The 24,519-nt window shown below is 36.6% G+C and overlaps 1 protein-coding gene across 1 annotated transcript in view; it reads left to right on the top strand.

Annotated features, from left to right (window-relative positions):
- The window catches only part of adgrb2 (adhesion G protein-coupled receptor B2), a gene marked incomplete at its 5' end in the record, with an annotated part of 133,142 nt that overhangs the window by 69,873 nt on the left and 38,750 nt on the right, over nucleotides 1–24,519 (top strand). Inside the window, 5 exons of the mRNA XM_079442574.1 lie at nucleotides 12,372–12,475; nucleotides 14,026–14,128; nucleotides 16,373–16,523; nucleotides 20,104–20,173; nucleotides 21,672–21,738. Coding sequence (XP_079298700.1) covers nucleotides 12,372–12,475; nucleotides 14,026–14,128; nucleotides 16,373–16,523; nucleotides 20,104–20,173; nucleotides 21,672–21,738 — 495 coding nt within the window. The remainder of the gene's footprint in view (nucleotides 1–12,371; nucleotides 12,476–14,025; nucleotides 14,129–16,372; nucleotides 16,524–20,103; nucleotides 20,174–21,671; nucleotides 21,739–24,519) is intronic.

The following is a 24,519-nucleotide window of genomic DNA, read 5'->3' as shown; positions in this document are numbered from 1 at the left end:
GAGAATAGAAGAGTGACAAGCAGAAATAAAATTATAATTGACGGCTCATATCTGTCACCCAGACCTAAAGCTGTAGGTCAATGCTTCCTAATCGACATTTATCAATTTTTGTCCCTCATTATGACGTCAACGCCTTGCTATTGCCTTTTGCAGGAGTGCCTGGTGACATTTGGAAGTGCAGAGTAAACAACACTATTAGCAAACAGTCTCCACCCATTAGCCTGGCTCAGCATGGGTCATCACATCTCCATCAGAGATTGAAATGTTCTCCAGCAGCTTAACACTGTAAAAAACATCCTTAAACCAGACATTGTTGCTGTGTTCCAAAATCTAGCGTGCTGTCTATCTAGGTGGCATTTTTAGGCCCTATAAATGCAAAAGTATAAACATTTAGTTTTTAAAACTTTGATTGCTTCTAAGACACCTCTATTTGGCAAAAACATCTTTGTTTCACACAATGCCAGAATGCCTTGCAGATACTTTGAGGGAAATGTTTTTATTCAGTTCTAAAAGGTGTTAATAGAAAATGTAATTTAGGTCCTGTATGTATGTGTGCTTGTTTTGCTTTACCGCATTGTCATTAACAACATGCCAACCACAAATTCTACGGTTAATCAAGTATCTTTTGCACTTCAAGTAAGGAGAGCTACTTGTGTGCACTTTGAGTGACCATACTGATGTAAAATGTTTCAAATCAGTCATATTTGAGGTTCTCTTTTGGTTAAAAGGGAGGATTCTGCCTATGTAGACATCAAAACAGCTCACTTTCGGAACAGAGCTAATTTGTTTCCTTCCTATTTTGAATCTGTAAACCTCAGATGGAAAAGTCCTGAATAGGGCCCTGTGAAGTACAACAGCTGCTCTGACAGATATCCAGTGGTCTGAACACATTCATCTTGTTTTGTTCTGAGCTCTCTGGCCTCCCAAGGCTCTGGTTCCTTCTCAGTAGTCCAGATCAAGTCTGCTCTTGGGCTTTGTAGTTGAGAACTAGAGGAGAGTCAGACGTGATGGAAACTGCATTTCAATTATACTGTCTTAGGAACTTGTTAAAGGGATGTTTTGGCATTTTTTTGAGAGACTGTAGTGTGAGTGACTTGTGAATGAGTGTCACAGTCAGGAAATAGAGCATAGATAGTGTGTGTGTGTGTGTGGTGCTGCTACACTTTAGCCCCTGATCGTGTTGCATGGTATACCGTACACAGTAGCAGGAAGAGGAACCGAGAGCGAAAATCCTACTTGCGAAAATCCTACTAAAGTGTCATACTTTTTGACATGATACAATAGCATAAACTTGCTTTAAAAATGCCATCTTATATTGTTATTTAACAAAGACTTAATTTTAATTCAGATGAGAGTTTTGGCAGAACAAGGTCTTCCTTCAGTTTCCTGTGAACACTGAAATGATGTGTGAAAGTCAAAAATAGTACTGAATATCATTTTTGGGTAACACTTTAGTATAGGGACCAATTCTTACTATTAACTAGTTGCTTATTAGCATGCCTATTATTAACATATTAGCTGTTTATTAGTATTTATAAAGCACATATTGTGTATGACACTATTGTACGCCCCTAACCCTGCCCAATACCTAAACTTAACAACCACCATACTAACTATTAATAAGCAGCAAATTTTGAGTTTATTGAGGCAAAAGCCATTGTTAATGATTTGTTAATAGCGAGAATTGGACCTTAAAATAAAGTGTGAACAATTTTTGTAAGATGATAATAATAATAAATACTATTATTATTATTGATGTTGTTGTCATTGTTGATGATGATGATGATGATGAAGAATAAATACAACTAAAGAACATTCCAATCAACAGAAACCCATTAATAGTAATAATAATAATGTTAATATTATAATAATAACATTTTGTAATGTATTATAATTATTGTTGTTGATGTTGTTAGCGTTTGTATAAACTGTCAGGAATAAACAAAAATTACAGTATATTATTATTATTATTGTTATTATCATTATTGTTGTTGTTGTCATTATTTTGTGTGTGTGTGTGTGTGTGTGTGTGTGTGTGTAAACAGTCAAAACATGTTTAAACATAGCAATCCTGATCCATCCAAACAAAATGAGTGGTATCAAGGTACTTTTTGGTCTTGCGTGAGACATAACATCGTGACATCGTGAGACATCGTGAGACATAATTAAGATGCTGTGACTGTTCTAGCCCCTGTCCTCAAGACTATACGGAGGAAGAGGGAAAGATAAAATGTTTAACAGCAAATAAGACAGAGATACACAGATGGATTAGCCTTCATGTTTAATCGAGAGGAGAGGGAGGGTGGAAATTGGCATAAGCTTCTGTCATTACAGGCCATCTTTATTATAGCTGCTATCACCCACTGATCCTGTTTATCCCCTGCAGTATTTCCCAAAGAGCAAAACGCTACTATTTACCAAGGTTAGAGGTCCGTTTTATTTAAACCAGAGCATTTATTTATGCTAGTGCTTCTTTTCTTATATGCAGTGACTATGAGCTCAAAGGCTTCCTATGGTTATCATGCTAGCCTCATAGTATGCATAATAACTCTGTGCTGATCAGTTACTCAGTGATGGATGATGGGAGTTGTTGGCACAGAGAAGATAGTGGCTTCTTTAGGCCATAACAATTAGTCGCCTGTCAGTTTTCCCATGCAGCTGATTCATCGTAACACAGGATTAAACTAGAGGCACTCAAGCGCAGACAAAGACACACATGACAGAGCACGCTAAGATCCGGTGTTATTACCCACTTTAACACAGACACACACATGCGCCCATTTTGACCAAGTAGACCTACCTGCCCTGAATACTAAGATTCTTGCTGTCTGGTTGGATGAAGGACGGAGGTCTTTATCCCGGTATCAGGGAATCTCTATAGCATTGCAATCTGCCTCAGGTTTGTTGAACAATCTTCTTACCCCTGTATACATTCAAACAGAAGCACAGATAAATACATATATTGTCGAGATAAACATTATGTCTGCAGGTTATCCGTTCCACGTGGTGTTACTTTAAGAGACTGTGATTTGTAAGGCTGTTCAGGGGTGGTAGATGCATGATTTTCATAGGGTCTTGTGTATCTCAAACAATCTATGTTTTGTTCTTTTGCACGTATTGTCAAAGAAGGCATGCAGAGCTATTTGAATTGCAAAAATAAGGTGTGCGGTTCTTAAAAAATGTAAAATAGCTCTAAAGGTCAGCTAATGTCACTGAAACAGCACAGTCAGTTGAAACAGTTTTTACAGTGTTTGCATGGCAGAACTGTATTGATGTTCCTCAAACATGAACTTTTTTCCTGAAATTTTATGCAATTAATTCAGCTCAAACCGTTTAACATGCAGACTCTGTTCCAACTATCTTTTGTAGACAACTTAAGCCTTAGGTGTGCTGTAGTTATTTTGGGTTTTTATGAACTTTATGAAATATAAAATTAATATGTGAAAAATTCCCTTTGATGTGCATTATTAGAATGTTCACCGTTCAAATTTGTATCGTCATTGTATTTGCATTTTGAATTTGAATTGGTCTTCTATCCTGCAATTATTTGCATAATAAATAGTAACTGGTCAACTTCTGCGAAGAAGCAGTGTTCTTTTAGTATTTTTAATATACTTATTTTTTATTAATATTTTCAAATAACTTTTATATATTCCAGGTTAGTTTTCATTTTAGCTTAATGTTTAGCAATTTAAATTTATTTTTATTTAACTTTTAGTTTTTAATTATTTACACTTAATAAATGTAGTGCTTCAACTTAAACCTATTTCAGGTAGATGCCAAGGCAATATTTCTAATTTTCATTTATTTAAAATTTTCCATCTAGTATTATATTTTATTTAATATATTTTTCCATTAACAAAAAATGTTTTTATATGCTTAATTTTTTATGCAGAACTAAAACACTTGCACTGTCTTCTGCTGCCAGAATTGGTAGTTCCTTTAGGAAATTCAAATTCAGTTCTATGTGTTACATTAGTATAATGCTGGTTCATCTTGTACAATATATTAATGAATATGACCACTAATTAATTACTACAAGATTTGAACCCTCAACCTTTTGATTACCAGCCCAGATTTTTAACCATTAGAGTCCAAAGAGATGAATGAACTAAAACATGAGGAGTTTTGCCAACAGCACCAAAGAGGTAAATACCAATAAATGCGCAGTCTCTCGCAGTGAAATGCTCAGTCTCCGCTGTGACACCGGCACAATTGCTAAAACGCTAGCCATGTTTCTCATTAGCACACAGCCTAGTGTAAGTCCCTGCTGAGGTGATATGATTTCTCACACAGTAATAAGCATATCTGCTCTCTTGAGTGATACACATCCCAGCTCATTTTTGTTAGGAGAACTGTCCCTTCTTGCATGTTCATTTAATTCCCAATTACACGGTGTAAACCACTTTATTCTACAGCAAATCTTCTTATAATGCAGTGCTAACCGCTTAGCGACACCCAAGCAAGCTCTTGGGTCATCCTGGTTTGGGAAGCTCCTTGTAGGTTTGGAGGCTGATGATTGATCAGCGCCCTGTTTTGGGCTTTAGACTCCCTGACAAACAGTCCCGCCACTCTGCAATTCTCTCCCAACTTCAAAGATAACAAGTGTCCAGGGAACTTGAAGGATAGCGTTAGCATGTGCTAAAATGGCACTCGGTCTCTCCTGACGTGGATATGTACTGGACGAATCAGGTGGAGTGTTGCGGCACGCATCCAAATAGTGGATCGAGGTTTTGTCTCGAAGGCTTTAGATGAGGGAACAATACGCCTTGGAGAGTTTCAACTGTTTGATTAATGCCAAGTCTGACTAAGTTCGTATTAGGTTTTTCTTGTTTTCCCTCGTCCTCGCTCCCTGGTTCCGCTAAGTGCGTGTTTTATTGTCATAATGAGTTATTGCGGAGCGAGAAGGAACGGGAAGAGTAGAGATCAGGGATAAATGGTGGCTGTGCAGTGCGTGAGGCTGGAGAAGTAGGTTAAAGTGCCTTGGCTGAAAATAGACATGACTCCTATTTGCTGAGGAGCTTCACTCTGCCCTAGGGTGCGCTGGGATAGACGGCCTGTAATTCCCTATGTAATGTGCGTGCCGTCTATGACTCTCAGAGCCAATGGGAGCTGTGGCATATGCTTTTTTAGGACAAGTCTTATGGTATGGCCGCTTAGGGCTGGAGGCCCATGAATGGGAACAGGTTCCACCTCAGCAGGTCCTCTGTGGACATGGCAGATGATCATATAACCCCTCAATGGGCGACATTTGTGATTAAATCTCACCCCATATCACCAGAATGATGGAGTCAGATTGAAAGTGAGCATTTGAGAGACAAGTAGGACCAGTTTAGGGATGTACTGAATGTTTGGAAACCAAAATTATTTTTGGAATAAGCGAAAAGCGGACAATGAGGTGACACAATCAAATAGAGGCACACACTAATGCAGCAAACATGTTGGCAGTGTGGAAACATTTAAAAGTGTCAGAGAAACACACAAAAATCATTAGGCTATATAAGTACCGACAGTGCTTCGCATGTCTTCGATGAGAAGAAAGGTGGCCAAAAAGGCCAAAAACTTTCATTTCGGTGCATCCCTAAAAAAGATGTGTATGTGGCTTAGATGTGTGTGGGATTTTTTTCAGGATTCTTTGAATAGAAAGTTAAAAAGAACAGCATTTATTTTAAATCAAATTATATATTTAACATTATAAATGTAGTGTAGATTGACTCATTGTATACTGACTCGCTGTTGCATGAGTCAGTATACTAGGGGCAGCTTCTCATCCTTAGTAATCCAGTATAGAGCAATAATACAGATGTTTTTTGTTTTGTTTGTTTTTTTCTTCTTCTTCTTCAGTGTTTAAAAAAAGTTACTATTTTTCTCTGTATCTCTTTTGTACACGAGACTCTTCTTTTCTATTCATTAGGTTTGGTTGTTTTTATGCTGTAGTCACCTTATGTTGTGTAGCGTTCACACATCTGTTGGAGATGTGGTGGTGAATCGGAAATTAGGCCTCTGCTAAAGTTGCCAAAGAAAGCATACTTCTTTCTCTCTCTTTCTGTTTCACTCATTTTTATGGAGCGCTACAGTTACCTCATACAATTTCAGCAGCCTTGGCTACCAAAGTATTTTTCTAAATCATTTTTCTTCAATAAAGAGTTCAGAGCCATGAACAAAACCAGCCAGTTCTGAGATGAATCACAGCAATACAAACTTTGATGTGACGTATAAAAATCAAAATGTGAAAATTGACTCTGGAGGCAATGAACTGTGCATTCCATGTATCCTTGGAAATGACATAATCGCTTGAAAAGCAATGCTACAATGTGAAAATATTGATTTTGAGTATAAAAGTTAGATATTTGAAATTTATTGCAAAATATATGAATATTTTTATATATATGAACAGTTTGAGAGTGTAGCGAGTTAATTTTTACTGGGCGTTTGGATATTAAACATGATTTTTAATAAGCTGCAATCACACTGATGCATAGCAATTCACATACAATATTGGGGTTGGTAAGATTTATGCTTTATTGTATTTATTTTATATTTGTTTTATTTATAAAACATATATATTTAGCAAAAATAAAATTGATCAAAAGTGATAGTAAAGACCTTTATGATGCTTCAAAGAATAAATTGTTCTTTTGAACTTTCTATTCATCAAAGAATTATAATAACTTATCACAGATTTTGCAAATATATTAACAGCATTTCTGAGCATCAAATCAGCATATTAGAATGATTTCAGCAGGGCCATGTGACACTGAAGACTGGAAAAGGATAATTCCCCTGTATTTTGATCACAAAAAAAAAAAAGAATCTTAAAAACCCCAAACTTGAGTGGTATTTACCACTTACCAAAAAAAATTTCAGCCTTCTCTGTAGAGTAATTGAATTTGATTTTTGCTCTCAACACCCAGCTGTTGTGCTGTATTCTCACAGAGGCTGATATTCTGTAAATACACCCCTAGTGCTTCAGTGTTTTCAGTTTCACATTAGGAGCAATCCTCCCATCTACTTTGCCAATGGCATTTCTGTGAGAAAGACAACGTCTATAGTAATTTTTCAGGCTGCTGGCATACTAAAATGGATGAAATTGCCAAACCGAAGCCGGCAGAGGCATAATGTTGGCAATTAATATGCCAGGGACAATAGACTAAGCAAAAGATGAGAGTGAAGGTTGGCAGCACCTCTCCCAATGCCACCTGTTACACCTGCACCTGCAAGTTTCAATCAAAACACTGTTATACCTCCACCCGCTCTGAGCTCTCTCCCACTCTCTAAGCTGTTTTATCGCCTCTTTTTCTCTTGCCTACCTTTCCTTCGCCCACAAACACTCTCACAGGTTTACAGAGAACAGATGTGCACACATAGATACACACAGTATGCTCTGTTGGAAGGCCAACGCCACAGCCCACACACAAGCTTTAGGGATCTTTGTTCACAAAGGCTGTTTAGTCATAAATGCTTTGTGTGGAAGCCTGACCGGTCCACACCAGGAGGCCAATTGAGCTGTAAGTGCATGAATGAGGACTTCATATTCAAGCCAATTCACAGCTTGTTCTAAACAGCTGCAAGCTTTATAAACGCAAACCTGTGGCCATTTCACAGGCTCTCCTAAAGAACATTCAATGTTAATTATTTGAGTCTCCGCCATGGCTTTTTAAATCCATGATGTCAAGTGTTTTAGTCACAGAGAAGAGCTGATTCTAGTAAGGCCTGACTGAAAATCAAAAGATTTGTGTTTTTAATGATAAGGCTACATAAAGATAGGCTTTTGGTGTCACGGCACTGGAGAGAAATAGATTGTTGCATGTCGACCCACGCTGGTCATTTCACCAATATTTATGATTGCATTTGACTATATAGTGGCTATTGAACCGTAAACAGTGGGGTCTGAATATCTATGGTGTTAAATTTTTGGTCACTAATCTAAAAAGCAAATGTATGACACTGAGCATATGATTTGAGGTGATTTGTCAGATGCTTATAGTGCATAGAAACACAAGATGCTCTTCAGAAACAAATAACGTTTTAAATTAAACTTTCCACACAAAATATTTGTAAAGCTGGTGATTAATAACTTTTTCACAATACACATTGTTTCAAATCAGCTTTATAGAAAATCAAGATGATAATGTTTTATAATATCTTAAGATCCCTATGCCTTATCGTTGCATTTAGCAGATTACAGATGGATGGATAATATAGTTTACATTTTATGATGATACAAGCAATCAAGCAGTTGAGGTTTGCTGTATAGTACATACATATTTATGTCGGTGTACTATATATATATATATATATATATATATATATATATATATATATATACTGTATATACTGTATATATGCGGATGAAGTTGGACATCCAACTTTGTTTGCATTGCCACAATTTTTTTTATCACATAGCTCTATATATTTAAAGTTTACATATATAGAGCTGTGTGATATACATTTTTGTGGCAATGTAAATGAACATGCAGAAGAGATTTGATATATAATGTAGTACATATTGCTTTACATGAGTAAAGTGTATATACACAAGTAAAATAGGTCATGCTATATGTACATTTTTTTAAAATAAATATCAATTGACTATAATATAGTCTAGATTCTGTAATCAAGCAGTTGAGATTTATTACATTGTACACAGAGTTTTCTGTCAGCCTACTATGTGTATCCGGTTAAAGGGATAGTTTACTCAAAACTGAAAATTACCCCATGATTTACTCACCCTCATGTTGTTCTATAGGTGTATAACACTTTCTTTTTTCAGACGAATACAGTTATATAAAAAAATGTCCTGGCTCTTCAAAGCTTTATTTTTGGGAGAACTGTCCCTTTAAAGTTGGATACATTTTTATTTTAAATGTTTTTGTTGTTTTTAAATGCATTTGTTTACTTAAAATATATGTATTCATTTATTTTTTATTATTTTTTTATTTCCATTAAACTATTAAGACTTTTAAGTAGTGATTTCAGACTTTTGAACCCCACTGTATGTATAGGATTTATACTGTATAGTTTGAATGAATTATTGTGATGGCCTATTCTTGACTCCATTTGTGAGAGTCCTTCTGTTCAGCATGAAGTCTGTGAAGAATGAGATGAACAAACTGACAGAGAGGTTAAGCCTCTAGATTCTGTCTCTACAAGCCCTAGCTGACCCTTAATACAACTGAAGCTGTGCAGCTTGACAGATCACACGGAGTGAAAGTTGGCATAATCTCACTGTTAAATAACAGCATTTCTACAGGATTTTCATTTGATATCGTGTATGCAATCTATAGTCTGCTCCAAACAGATCAGTAAGTTCACTCTTCTGTCATCATTGACAGATGTTGGTAACCATTCAGTTTTGGTTACCACTGACACACTGAGACATTTTCTCAAAATATCTTCTTTTATGTTCTACAGAAAGATAGTCAGTCATATAGGTTTGGAACGGCATCAGCAAATGATGACAGAATGTTATTTTTTTTAGTGAACTGTCCCTTTAACAGCAATAAACGTACCCACCCTGATGCTGCATCCCTGATTGCAGGAGACTTTAATCATGCAAACCTGCAGACAGTTCTTCAGAAATATTACCAGCATGCCCCCCGCCCTGTAAGAATGCTCTTGATTACTGCCACCACAGCTGACTGCCAGACAGATCATCTGCCTGTGCTTCCTATTCCAAGAACATGAAGAGGACGAATGTATCCACAGGAACTCTGGATGCAGGAGTAGATGAATTGGTGTGGGACTGCTCCGAGTCAGTGAACTACACTTGTTAGTGATTCAATTAAGATACTATTTTCTCTATTTGTTTTTATCTTAATCACCTTGAAGAAGCATTTAAAAAGCTGCTTTATTGAATAGCTGCTCAGTTTGGAAGCTTATTTCCACCATGGAATTAAAATATTAAAACTTTTCTCATAATTGTGATTTTATATCTCACAGTTATGAGTTATAAGCTTTTTTTCCCCTCAGAACTCTTTTTTTTAATTATTATTGAAATGTATTTATTTATTTATTTTTATTTTTTCTGAATTGACCCAGGGATGAACATTAGTCACCAATAGCCTTTTAAAATTTACAGGTAGGCCTACATAGAATCTGTACCTGCTAAAGCTTTGCGAATTTCCACACAACAGAAAATAATAAAAAAAATTAAAATAAAAAGTATGTTTAACTCTAAATTCCCAGTGTCGCATTCTGAAGTGATTTGTTGTCCTAACTTGGAATATCTCACTGTTAAATAAATGTTCTGCTCATTCGGATCAAGAAAACACATTTTGTGAACTAATATTAAGAGCTATGAAAGTACCTACCCTGATGCTGTGTCCCTGAATGCAGAAGACTTTAATCATGCCAACCAGCAGATGGTAAAAAGCTCTACAGATTTCCACTGAATTATTATTATCTCCTAAAAGCAGCACATAAAATTCAAAAAAGAAATGTGGATTTACTTTTTGGCTTAGGTATGACCTTCAGGAGTAGTAACAAAAAAAAAATTAACAAAATGTTCCTAGTCTTTGTGTACTACAGTTTGTGGCATAGTCACAAAGACAGACAAATGAAAGCAGTAGGGATTTCTTACACCTCTATGATTCTGATCATTTTCTGGTTTCAAAGAAAAATACTGTGACCTGTATAATGATTACAGACTGTTCCACCATAATGATGTGCTGTGAAGAGCTGGCGATGGGGCGCATTAACACGATGCAGTCTGAGTGATTAGACCCCCTGTAGTTCACATAACAATGTAACACGTCCAGTGAAAAGGGATCTTCATGCTGCACTGACTCAACAGGAAGGCACTAAAGTAAAAATGTTCTTGTTCTTTATTGATTACAGCACCACATTTAACACTGTCATTCCTTACAGACTGGAGAGAAAGCTGAATGACATTGATATTTTACTTTATTTTGTTTTGTTTTGTGTATTTTAGACTTCTTTTCATTTGCATGTTGCACTTGTGCATGACATTAAATTGAACCCTGACCTGAACATTTATCTCAGGTTACACAGATCTACCCACAATTCTTGGTGGTAGGGCTGAGTAGGAGGGTTAATCCAGAAACATGAGGCATGTGTTCACCCATAGTAACCCTTCTTTCGGCAGAGATGCTTAATAAGATGGGACAAAGGGGTCGCAAGTGTTAAAGGGCTGTTGGGGATAGAATGCCCACTTTAGAGAATCCAGCTTTGACCAGATGGGAAGCAGAGAAAATGAACCCAGAAGTATAAAAGTAGATGGGGTGGCCTTTGACCTTGGCCTTTAGCTTTAACCCGAACAGAATGTAATCCTCTCCCTACTGCCCCTCTGTATTTCCCCCCCGCACTTTATATCCTTCACCCAACCTGCAGCAGAAAGTGTTTACAGTGTCTTATTTCTCTCTCAGCAGGTTTGACACACATTTCTACATACACACACATACACACTAGTATTTAAAAGTTTTGGGTCAGTAGCTTTTTGCTGTAATTTTTATCTTTTTATTTTTTTGAAAAACGTCTTCTGATTACACAGGCTGTTTTTTAATAAGGAAAAAAAACAGTAATAATGTGAAATATTGCTATTTTAAATAATTTTGTTTTGTTTTGTGATAGCAAAGCTTAATTTTCAGTCTTCAGTGTCATATGGTCCTTTAGAAATCTTTGTAATATGCTTATTTGGTGCTCAAAAAACATTTCTTCTTATCATCAGTGTTGAAAACTATTGTGCTGCTTAATGTTTTTGGAAACTTTTTTTTTTTTTTTAAATTAAGATTATTTAATTAACAATGCTCAGCATCTAATATCTGAACTCTGCTATCAGCATCTAAATCTTTTGTGTCTGCTGACACTGTTGAACAATTAAGTGCATCCTTGCTGAATAAAAGCATTAATTGTCTTGCTTTTGAACTTTCAAACAATAGTGTATATATTAATAGTAGTGTATGTTATAATATTTACTCTTTTGCAATGTCACACTTATATCCAAAATAATAGTACTGAAACTCATGCTGTATCATGTGTAAATATAAAATCACGTGTAAAGCTCGTCTCGTTTAGCATCTTTAATCAAGTGAAGTGGAGCATAACATTTCCACATTGTATATTATGTATAGTTGAATGTTGTTTCTAAGCAAACTATTTGTTGTGAAACTGTACCAGTTCCAATATTTTATTTTTATGTATTTATTCATTTGGTAGTTGGTCATGTAAATAGCAGGTTAACATATTGATACATGGTCATTATCACAAAATAAACTCCTTGAGGCTAAATCAAGACCCTACTGTTACCCTCCAGGTTTATTTTGCATTAATGACCGACTAACTGTATCTTATCTCATACATTTACCATAAACATCTCTCAATCTTCCTTCTCTCCATTGATCTATTTCCAGGGTATGGGGCCCTCCAGTATGCCGTCTGTGCCCCTCATGGTGGGCTGTGGCATATCCTGTACGGCTCTACTAATTCTGCTGCTCATCTACGCTGCCTTTTGGAGGTGAGTTCAACAAAAACCCTTCACTGACCCACAGCCAGCAACACAAAACAGACCAAAGAGCATTTTTGAATGTAGCTTCCAGGTTCTTCTGTCCTCTGCTGATAATAGGAAATTGCTGTGCTATTTTTGCTCTATTCCCCTTTTGCTCTATTCCCCTTCCCAGTGCTCTGGTACACTCACAGGTACACTTACACCCTAAAAGATTAATTATTCAGACTGTAGCTTCCCACGTGAGGTTGCCCGGGCTGGGATAGAGCAGCTGGCATGGAATAGATCTAGAGTGGGCCAAAACTGCAATTAGCAATAATTGGGAACAAATGAGGGATGTCGGGAGCCGCCTGTGGCAGGACAGGATTATGTGGAGAGTGCTAGTGAAGGCTAGCATGGTTGCTAACAGCTCAGTGTGGCAGATGGCTCAGGACAGTCACATGATCAGCTAACACCGTGTCCAGAAAAAAGACGACACAAAGTCAAGTGCTTAGTCAAGTATTTATCTCCTCAGAAGTGTGACTCTGAATTTTCCCAAATGATGCTAGACATTTTTTCACTACACTGTCTATATATTATATAAATAATATAAAATATGTGTCACATGATCTTTCAGAAATCATTTTAAAATGCTGATTTAGTGCTCAAGAAACATTATTTGTTATTATCAGTTGAAAACAGTTGTGGTGCTTAATAGATTTGTGGAAACATGGATATTTTTTTACAGGATATTTTTATGAAAAGAACATTATTATTATTATTATTATTATTATTATTATTATTTTATGACAGTACTACAGTCTTTACTGTCACCATTGATCAATGTAATGCGTCTTTGCTGAATAAAATAATATATTTCCAAAGAAAAAGAAAAAAGAGGAAGCCAAAAAAATGTTTCTGTGTGAAATGTTTTGGTTAAAGAGTTTGTTTGTAAATTATATTATATTATATTATATTATATTATATTATATTATATTATATTATATTATATTATATTATATTTAGCTTTGTAGCTAATTATGGGACAGTTAAATAAATAATTATATTATATTATATTCTGCTGCATAATGCAATGAAATTCATTCATTATTCATTCATTTTTAACGTTGTTAGATTTGGTTTAAATGATACTTTGGATCCAAACTATATTTACCCCATCCCATAATTCCAGAGTAGCAGGTGGGAAAGTATTTCCTCTGTCCAAGATTAGTGCATCTGCCATCCCATCAGAGAGCTTATCACAGGCCTCCCCTATCACTCAGACCATTGATCCAGGGGACACTGTCATTGTCCTCTTGAGCAAATCTGGCCAGAGCTCAAATAGCGGATGAGGACATTTTGCTCACCGGTGATTGTGTGTAAGAAGCTGTTTTGGAGTTCATCTGTAGGTCATCTGGGATGCTGCTCTAGTTGTCAGTGTTCAGTGAAGTGAAAAAAAATGATAAATGGATTTTGATAAATGGATTCCACACATTTTATGTCATAAACCTGGCATAATAGCAACACAAAGTTGCTGTTAAAGTTGTCAGCATGTGATTTTCCTGTTTTTCTTTGGTTCTTAGGTATATTCGTTCAGAGAGGTCCATCATATTGGTGAACTTCTGCCTATCCATACTGGCCTCCAATGTGCTGATACTGGTGGGACAGTCCCAAACTCTCAGTAAGGTGAGTATGCGTGCACATGTGTATGAGAGAAAGAGCTGAGAAAGTACAACCTTTAGGTTCCCATCTTGCCGCCTTCATGTTTGACCCTGGACCACAAAACCATTATTATTATGAAAGCCCAATGCTCACTGGCTCTGTATTCACATACAGACAAACCATGGGTCACAGGAAGGGTGGGATGTTGGATGGGATCAGTACTGGCTTGGAATGGGCGTCATCACACGTCTCAACCAATGAGAGCATTTGGGGAGGGCGCGCTCCGGATAAAATTATTTAGGCTGAGCGTCAACATTCGCAAACCAGTGTTCACTGTTATTTTTAACAGAAAAGGATCCAACGTGCTCGTAATCACGACTTCATAAGTGGGAAACAGGGAGTTTGGAAAATACATTCAATTTAAAATTGAGTTCTGAATGGCACTTAACCTTGGATCCCAAACTCCCTAAAGATAGTAGTCTGTCTGTGGTACAGGTAACCGGTGTTTGTTCTCTCTCCAGCCTGTCATGACATTATGTAAGTGGCCACGATAGAATTTGAGATTTGTGTAGCAGACAGACGCATGGAAGGCGCTGGAGGGTCAGCTTTGTGTCAGCCGTGACAGTCACACTGAGAGAGCGCACGATAGACTACAGAGGCACCTGAGAAATAAGAGCTGCCATTCAAACTCAGCCTGTCGCTCAGAGCTACAAAGAAAACTGCTCGGAGGACCCTTTACCCTCGAACCAGACTTAATATTTCACTAAATTCTCATATTCGGCATTAGTTTAAGAAAGTACAGATAAGCCTAATTTTGGAAACTATGAATGGTGTGAAATCCTTCTCATTTCCTGGGTCATTTGCTGAGCGGGCCAGTGTTTAGCATTAGAATATGCACCTCATTTCTCTCTTACTGTTTCTCATTTGCGTTTGCCGCTTACTTAAATCATACTTTTCTTTAATTCCAGCCTGCCATATTTCCTTAGAAACTATTCAACCTGTAACCAACCCATTTTCACTTTTTAAGTAGTGTCTACGGAAAAAGGCCTAGACAGGATGCGTCATTAGAGCTCATTTTCACACCACAGTGGAACCGAGTCAGTTTCTCTCAAAATGGACTTTCATTATTGTCCGCGGCTCGTTCCCACTTCTCCTTCTCAATCACTTAATCTCTCTCCCCCTCTGGGCTTCGATCACAAACAGCTAAGAACCATTTGCACCTCTTCTTGTTTCCTGTGCTTTCTTCTCTTGCATCTTTTTTCCAATAGGGTCTGGCTGCAGACTTGCACTTGCACTTCCACGGGTGACGTCACTTGCAGTCTTTTTTATTTTTTTATTCAGGAAGTTGTGGCCTAATGGTTAGAGAGTCGGACTCGTAATCCAAAGGTTGCGGGTTCGAGTCTCGGGCCGGCAGGGATTGTAGGTGGGGGGAGTAAATGTCCAGCGCTCTCTCCTCCCTCAATACTATGACTGAGGTGCCCTTGAGCAAGGCAACAAACCCCCAACTGCTCCCCGGGCGCCGCAGCATAAATGGCTGCCCACTGCTCCGGGTGTGTGTTCACGGTGTGTGTATGTTCACTGCTGTGTGTGTGCACGTTGGATGGGTTAAATGCAGAGCACGAATTCTGAGTATGGATCACCATACTTGGCCGTATGTCACTTTACTTCTATTTATTGATTATTTTTTGTTTGAATCTCTCAACATTTTACAACAGTATCCAGGTGGGGACGACAAGAAAAAAGAAACTAAATTACAATGTCAATTGCAATCACCTCTATCTGTGACGTCACTTGCGTTGCCAATGGAGACAAAGACGCTGTGGTGCTTAAACGATTAAAACTAATTGAATACAATAACGAACAGGTTCCTGCAAGTCATCTGTAGGAGAAAAAGAAAAGACCCGCACATCCGTGGCTTCAGAACAGCAGAATATGAACGCAATGCGCAAAGTTTCTCGCTAAGCGTTTTCCTCCCGTAGACGTCACAGTGACGTCACAGATAGAGGCGATTGCAAGTGACATTGTAATTTAGTTTCTTTTTTCTTGTCTTCACCACCTGGATACTGTTGTAAAATGTTGAGAGATTCAAACAAAAACAAAAAATCAATAAATAGAACAAATAAAAAAATTAAAAAGACTGCAAGTGACAAGTGCAAGTGTCTGAGCGTGCAAGTGTCTGAGAGCGCAAGTGCAACTCTGCAGCCAGACCCTTCTCTCTTTTTCATCCTTTCTTACTCCCTATTTCTTTATTCCTTCTTTTGTCTGCAGGGACTGTGCACTGTGACTGCTGCCTTTTTGCACTTCTTCTTTCTGGCCTCTTTCTGCTGGGTACTGACAGAGGCATGGCAGTCCTACCTGGCTGTGATTGGCAAGATGAGGTCCCGCCTCATTCGCAAGCGTTTCCTGTGCCTGGGCTGGGGTAGGACACCCGCACACACACCAGAAACTAACACTGAAGGTCAAAAGCGATGTTATTGTAGTGCTTCAGCTTCAGTTTTTCATCCATAGGAGTATAACATGCCAGCTCTTATCAGTTCAGTCACATCAGATTGTCTGCAATGTCAGTTTGCTTCAGTGGAGCCCAATAAAACACCATAAGCATGCCACAGGAGCTCAATGTTACTTCTGTATTATAAGACGTAGATGTCTGATCGTTGATAAGAAATGCATTGTGTGTCATCATCTTAACACAGGTGGGACCTGAAAGGATATTCAAGCACTCGCTGTAGCACACACGTACTTGTTTTGTAACTTATTGATCCACTATCACTTCCATTAATTCATAGATGCCCTTTGCAGATATTGTTGAATAGCATTGCCGCCCACAGGGAAGTGAGAGTAGATGGATTTCTAACTAGGATGTCCTAAAAGTATTAATCATGTTGCTCAATATGTGGAATGCGGATATTGGCATAGATGTGCTCTGGCTGGTTGTGTACAAGGTCAGATGGAAGTGATTGCATGGGCAACCTAAATTTGAATCCAGCTTGTGTTATTTCTTCTGCCTATTGTTTTGAGTCTGGCTGTCTTATCCATGAAGCTAAAAGCCTAATATATGGAAATAAATACATAAATAATAAGGAAAGAAAGTAAAATATGAATATGCAATAAATTAATTAATTAATTAAAATGTAAAACATTTTTTATTTTATAAATTTCAAGATTGATTGATTGATTGATTGATTGATTGATTGATTGATTGATTGATTGATTGATTGATTGATTGATTGAGAAAAATGGATTATATAATATTCATGAACATTGAATATTACAGTTTCCTAACAAATAAAATAGAATTATTGCATTTTCATTTTTAATCTTTAATATATATAAATATTCCTGTTTTCATCAAGCACTGCATATTACCTCTGCCTGCCCAATTTATTTATTTATTTATTTACCTAACCCAAATCCCAAAATTTCATGTGAGTGGACTCTTTGTTAGAATTTACAGCAAAATGAATGAATCAATCAATCAATCAAATCAGTGGAACGTGTGTGTGTGTGTGCGTGTGTGTGCGCATGTGTTTCACCAGTGACAGATTTTTTATTTTATTTTTTTTTTGGCCTACATTATACCCTGTCTACTGCAAGATAGTATTATATGTGTATAAAGATGTTATATTAATAAGATATCTGTTTGTTTCTCAGTGTTGTTCTTTTATGCTGCTTGAAAAAGAAATGAGTACAATATACAGCTAGTTTTGAACAGCCATCCGTGAAGAAACATTATTTTGCCCAGATAGTGTAGTATGGTTATGGAATCGACCAGGAGAAGCCAGCTGACTATTCAAGCTATCCAACCTTTGACCCCCCACAGGTTACAGTATTAAACAATCACAGCTTGAATCCAGAGCAAACTTATGTTTCTTCATTGTGTGCTGCTTCCTTCAGAGCTGCATTTGGATCCCGCTCATCTCCTCCCTTCCCATGTCTTTCAGTCCTGTTCTATAAACCGGAGTTTTTCTAATTGCCTTTAATTTCCAGAGTTAATCAGAGCATTGTTAATTACATGAATATTTCAGAGGAGAGCTCATTATGTGTGGACGTGGCACACAGACATAGAGTGAGAAGAATGGATAGGTCTAATTAGCACATGAGTAAAGCTGGCCTCCCTGACTGTGATGGCAAACACAATAGGGATGACACCAGCAGGAGAGGCTAGGAAGCCCTCACACACACCGGGAGGAGAGAGAGGATGGGATTCTACAAAATAAAGGTCACTGTACACGTCAGTGTAATCAAGGAACAATAAGTAAACTTTCTTCAGTCTCGAGATGGGAAACTTTAGCTATGATAATGTTTACTACTATATACTAAATAGTAAAATGCAATTATATACAATTATACAATTATAAAAATAACTAAATAAATTATAAATATAAATATTGTGTGTTGAATGCACTGGCGCCGTTGTCCTGTGGCTGCCGTCGCATCATCCAGGTGGATGCTACACACTGGTGGTGGTTGAGGAGATACCCCCCCATGATTGTAAAGCGCTTTGGGTGTACAGCAATACATAATAAAGCACTATATAAATGCATCATTCATTCATATTGCATTTTCATAACCTGATAAATGCATGAACATTTATATGATATAGTTTCTTCACAATGAAACCACAAATATAAAAAAATGAATAAAAAATGTTATATAATTATATAATATTATATCTAATTATTATATTATTATAAATATAAATATTGCATTTTCTTTCTTTCTTTCTTTCTTTCTTTCTTTCTTTCATTCATTCATTCTTGTTGTTGTTTTTGAAGCTTTTGGGATTTTATTAATTAATTAATTTTTATTTTTAAATAAAAATAACAAATATACATATTTACTATTCCAAGACAAGTTAATATTTGCAATTGCATGCTTTTTTTAAGTTAATTTTATGATATTTTTGTACATCTTATTTATAAAATGGGAAGCTCTGACTTTTTTCTGAACCCCCCAACCCCCTGTTTTGTTTGTTTGTTTGTTTCAGACCTGATTTTTTTTTTTATTTGTATTTTTTCTGGCTGAAAAAGTGTATTAATTTCTTCAAATAAATAAATTATTAATTATAATTATTGGGCAGTTTCAAATAAATGTATGCATATACATTTTTATAGTGAACGTGCTAATTTTACACATTATGCCATTTTATGAACTGATTAAATGAAAATTAATTAAATTTATGAAAATTAAAATTAAATTTCTATACTGAACATGTTATTTCAAACGTTGTGCCCTTGGATTTCTGAACTGAAACATTTTAAATATATGCATTTGAAAGTTAACACCTGAAGCAAAACACAGTAATGTGCATTTAATGACATTATACTGTACGTCATAAAAGCTTTTTGGTTCCAGCTAGCATTCACAGTATTTCTATAAGAGAGTCACAGTGCGTGCTCTGTGTACTTGCCCTGTGGAGCACTTTTACAGAACACAGACGGGAATGCTTACACTGCTACACTTCGGCCTCATGAAAAAAGATACATACACAGAGACCCATGGGGATTGCTCTCTGCTAAAGTAGCGTGTCTGGGGTCTGGGAGGGCACTGCGCACAGGGGGGAATGGTGTACCTGTATGCCATGTGCATTTGTCCATGAAAAGGGCACAAGCTACAGAAAGTCACCAATGTGAGAGGAGATTACTTCAGCTAACTTCCCCTCCAGCCTCTGGCCATTTGCCATTAATGGTTCTGAAAAAATGAAAAATTCTAGGTCGCTTTTTCTGTTCATAATTTTCCTTCTAGCAGTGCTTGTCCTCTGTTATTATATGTGGTTAGGCAGTTTTCTCATGCAGACTAGATGTATAACATCTCTTGGCTTTCACTGCATGTCAATATTTAAATTGTCAAAAAAAAAGTTTTTCAACTCAATTTCTTTATCAGTAAATAATTAATTTTGCCACCACATTTTGCATTTAAAATAATGAGTTAAGCAATTAAACAAACTTTTGGATTTCAGTGGGCTGAGTTTTATTTTTATTTAATGCTTTATCTTGCAGGTCTTCCAGCCCTTGTGGTCGCTGTATCTGTGGGTTTTACTCGGGCCAGAGGTTACGGCACGCCAAGTTAGTAAGTATCACTGATGCAGCACAGTCTCACAAGAAAAGCATTTACCTTACATTAAAACATTGTTCTGGTGCTATTTCAATGGTTACAGTAAATCAAGTCTCAGTGATCTTTGGATATTAAAATTAATACAGAAGTACCTACAGTACATCTAATACAAACACATACAATTTTATATATATCAGTATAAAACAAACGTAAATAATAGTGGCATTCAAAACATAAACATTTAGTACAAACTACCAACCTAAAAAATATTTGACGTGAATTTGGAAAATACACATTTGACATTTATTGCACTCTATATGGCACATTTCATTCCGGTATATAGAGTTTTACAATTCTAAAGCCCCGTTCACACCAAGAACAATAACTATAAAGACAACAATATTAGCGACCACACCAGGGAACGATATAGTCTGTGTATTCTATGCGCACACTCGTCTGCCACTTTAAATTCTCGAGCTCATGACAGTAGGATTGATTCTGATTGGGTGTCAATGATTTTATCCTTCATCAGCTGGAAAAAATCGTTCTGGAAGTGATTCCAACGATATCGTTTCTCTGTGCCTTTATTGTTATAGCTGTGGTGTGAACTCTGTTTTTCTTTAAAATTGAGATTGACCTTTTACTTTGAAATACATTTTTCAGAATGAATCTTGAGTCAGAGAGTCCTGTCCTTCCTCTATTCCTATGGATTCCCACAAAGTGGTGACCATTTTCTGCTGCTCTGATTATAATGGTTTCTGTCTTTACTGCACTGCTAAGCTATTGATTTCAACCAGGGAGCTCCCTGACTAATCTGAGACAAAAGTTGAAAACAATGGTGGCCTTTGAGCGCTTTAATTGGATACGTCTGACACATGGATTCACCTCAAACAAAGGACACATTTTGGAAAGACTGCCAAGAAGTCAGCAGCCTCAGATAACCTCACCGCCGGGCTCAGTAACAGCCTGCTTACTTCACAGGCACTCTTCTCTACAGTCTTCCACATGCGAATGCATGATTGAGTGCATACGTCTATGATCTTTTCACAGCGGACATTTCAGCGGACTTCAGAATACAAACTAAATTGAAATATGTTTGATTGCACTTGACCAGAACATTAGCTCCATTAAAATCATGATTAATAATGCTCATCTATAAAGTATGACCTTCCAGCTTTTGTAAAGCTGCATGTTGGTGTAGAACTTTAACAGGCAATACCTTTATTTGGTCTCTGCAATGAAAGCACTTTAACAATATGATATTTCCAGTAACCAAGTAGTAAGATGCAGAGGTTGCGGTTGAGATATCTGCTTCAGTCTCTTAATTTAGGGAATAAATTTGGTTAGAGTCCAAGCAGAATTATTATTTTTTTTTTTTTTACTTAATATTTATTTGTGTGGGAAAAAAATGATTAAAGGTTAATGAATACTGCAAAAATACCTTTTTTTCTGAAGCCAACAATGTCTCAACTCTCTCTTGTAATTTGCATCTCTTTCTTTCTCTCAATTCCAGTTGTTGGTTGTCTCTGGAAGGAGGGCTGCTCTATGCTTTTGTCGGTCCCGCTGCTGTCATTGTACTGGTAGGTTTCAGACTTTCTGCATTTTCATTGGCTAGATTTAACCAACATGAGCTCCACCCACTTTAATATGCATTTTAAATATATCAAGCCAGCAGGCGAAGAGAAAATCACTAATGAGATTAGAGTTGAGGCCTGCCTCATTTCAAATGTGTGTATTTTTCATCAGTGTATATCATGTTAAAATGCATGAGTGAACCTGATGAGCTTATTAACCCAAAGCAACCAAATTGTGTGTGTGTGTGTGTGTGTGTGTGTGTGTGTATATCGTCCACAGCCCCGGTCTCAGGTGCTGTGTGTTTTCTGTTAGGTGTTTGCATTTTTTTTCATGGTCAGATGTGATTTGCGTTGTTTGTTTCTTGGTGGTGTCGTGAAGCGGCCCACTCAAACAAACAACTGCAAATGAGATTTGGGCATCTGGAGATGCTGGCTCCCTCCTTGGAGAGGCTAATCTAATTAATGGAAAAATAATTAATCTTGCCTCGAGCAAATAGTAAAATGTAGACCTATTGTCTAAGCAAGCACCTCGCATGATGAGAATACGAACGGCACTCGTAAACGCGTTAGACTTGATAGGTTGGATATGCTCTCGGAGTAGACTGAACAGGCTTAGTGTTAATTTAGTGCAGGACTTGTCAACAGGGGATCTGTTGTGGGTCCAGCCAATTATTGTTTCATCTCAAACTATTTTTTTGTGTGTGTGTGTGTGTGTGTGTGTGTAACGCTTGGGTAAAACATTAGTTGATGCAATATCTAACATGAACAAATAATGAATAATACTTTTACAGTGTCTATTAATTTTATTCAACATATATTAATACATATTTAACATCTTTAATCATTGACACAAATTAAAATGAATGTATTATGGACAAAATACACTATCATTCAAAAGTTTGGGGTCAGTAAGATATAGATGGGTAATAATTGGAAATGTTTCTTGAGCACGAAATATTAGAATGATATCTGAATGATAATATGACACTGAATAATGAAGTAATGGCTGCTAAAATTAAAAATTACATTTTAAAATATACAAATAGAAAACAGATATTTTAAATTGTAATACTATTTAATCATAGTACTGTTTATTGTATTTTTGATCAAATAAATGCAGCCTTGCTGAGCATAAGAGACTTCTTTCAAAAACAAAAATAAAATCTTACTGACCCTATACATTTGAGTAGGATAGAGTATGGATATATTATTTTAGATTTAGGATATAAATATTTGTAAATTAACATGTCCATGATACATGCATGTAATAATGTTAATGAACTAAACTTTATTTTAGAGTAAAATAAAATGTTAAATTACAATATTAATGTAATATTAGCTTAAGAAACATTTAAAGCTTAGCAATGTAAGCATCATAACAACATGGTACTAAACACATTATTATTAAATTCAACACCATCCATCTATATATATATATATATATATATAGACTGCTGACCCCTACTTTAACAAAGTTGAATGCAGCTGCCATAGTCACAGTCCATGCGTTGGTGCAGAGCAGTCAGATGTCCCTTAACAGGAAGAGACTGTCTTGTGACCTACAACCATATGCCCTGCTGTTGTAATACAAGAGGTACAGTATAGGCTTGGCTCAAATCCTTTGTGTACCAAAAATTCAGTAACGTGTGTGTGGGGGGGGGGGGGGTGTCTTTCCATGGCCTTTGTCTAAGCTCCTCTTCAGTGCTCTGTGTGTCCAGTGGGCAGCTGGCTGAAGCGGACTGGACAACAATCTGCTGAGAGAGAGTGGGTGAGAGACATGAGGGCATTACTGTTCCTTCATGATCCCACCTGCTTATTTGGTTCCAGGCTTAAATCTACAACACCTGTCACAGGTTGTTAGAGAGCCACTGCTGTAAATGCTCCAGGGTTAAACGTCACCATGCAACACTGCTTTGTCACGCTACCCTGAGTGTAATTACATTACATTCTGTCTTACATCTATCTATCTATCTATCTATCTATCTATCTATCTATCTATCTATCTATCTATCTATCTATCTATCTATCATCTATCTGTCTGTCTGTCTGTCTGTCTATTGTTCTGTCATTCTCTGTTTTATCATTGTAGTGTTCTAGCTCTCTATCATTCTATCCCTTGTTCTATCATTCTATTTGCCTATCTATCTATCTATCTATCTATCTATCTATCTATCTATCTATCTATCTATCTATCTATCTATCTATCTATCTATCTATCTATCTATCTATCTATCTGTCTGTCTGTCTGTCTGTCTGTCTGTCTGTCTGTCTGTCTGTCTGTCTATCTATCTATCTATCTATCTATCTATCTATCTATCTATCTATTGTTCTACCGTTCTATCTATCATTCTATCTTTCTATCATTCTCTCTCATTCTAGCATTTTGTCTATCATTTTATTTATTATATCTAGCCACCGTTCTGTTGATCTGTTGTATCTGTCTATATATCATCTATGAGTCTATAAACCTTTAAAATTTGAGGCTTTTTAAACTTTTTTTTCCCAGACTTTCAAACTTGACAAACTTTTATTTTCTAGATAAAAGTACAGCTATATGAATTTCAATTATATTTCATGACATTCAGATTGGAATTGCAATTCTGCATTTGGTTGCTACTTAAATTCAAATTGAATTAGAGAGTTGAATTGTAAGGCATCCTTGATTCAGTTCTTAATTGGAGAATAACCCTGTTACTAACAAACAACACTGCTCTCACCACAAGAATTATGATGGTTCCATGTTACAGTCTAAATAAGATCTTGACTTGAAATAACCAGCATAATCTA

Source organism: Barbus barbus, assembly GCF_936440315.1.
Source record: "Barbus barbus genome assembly, chromosome: 19".
NCBI classification, from domain to species: Eukaryota; Metazoa; Chordata; class Actinopteri; order Cypriniformes; family Cyprinidae; genus Barbus; species Barbus barbus.
The sequence above is the reverse complement of the archived record's forward strand: the minus strand, read 5'-3'. Positions and strand labels throughout refer to the sequence as shown.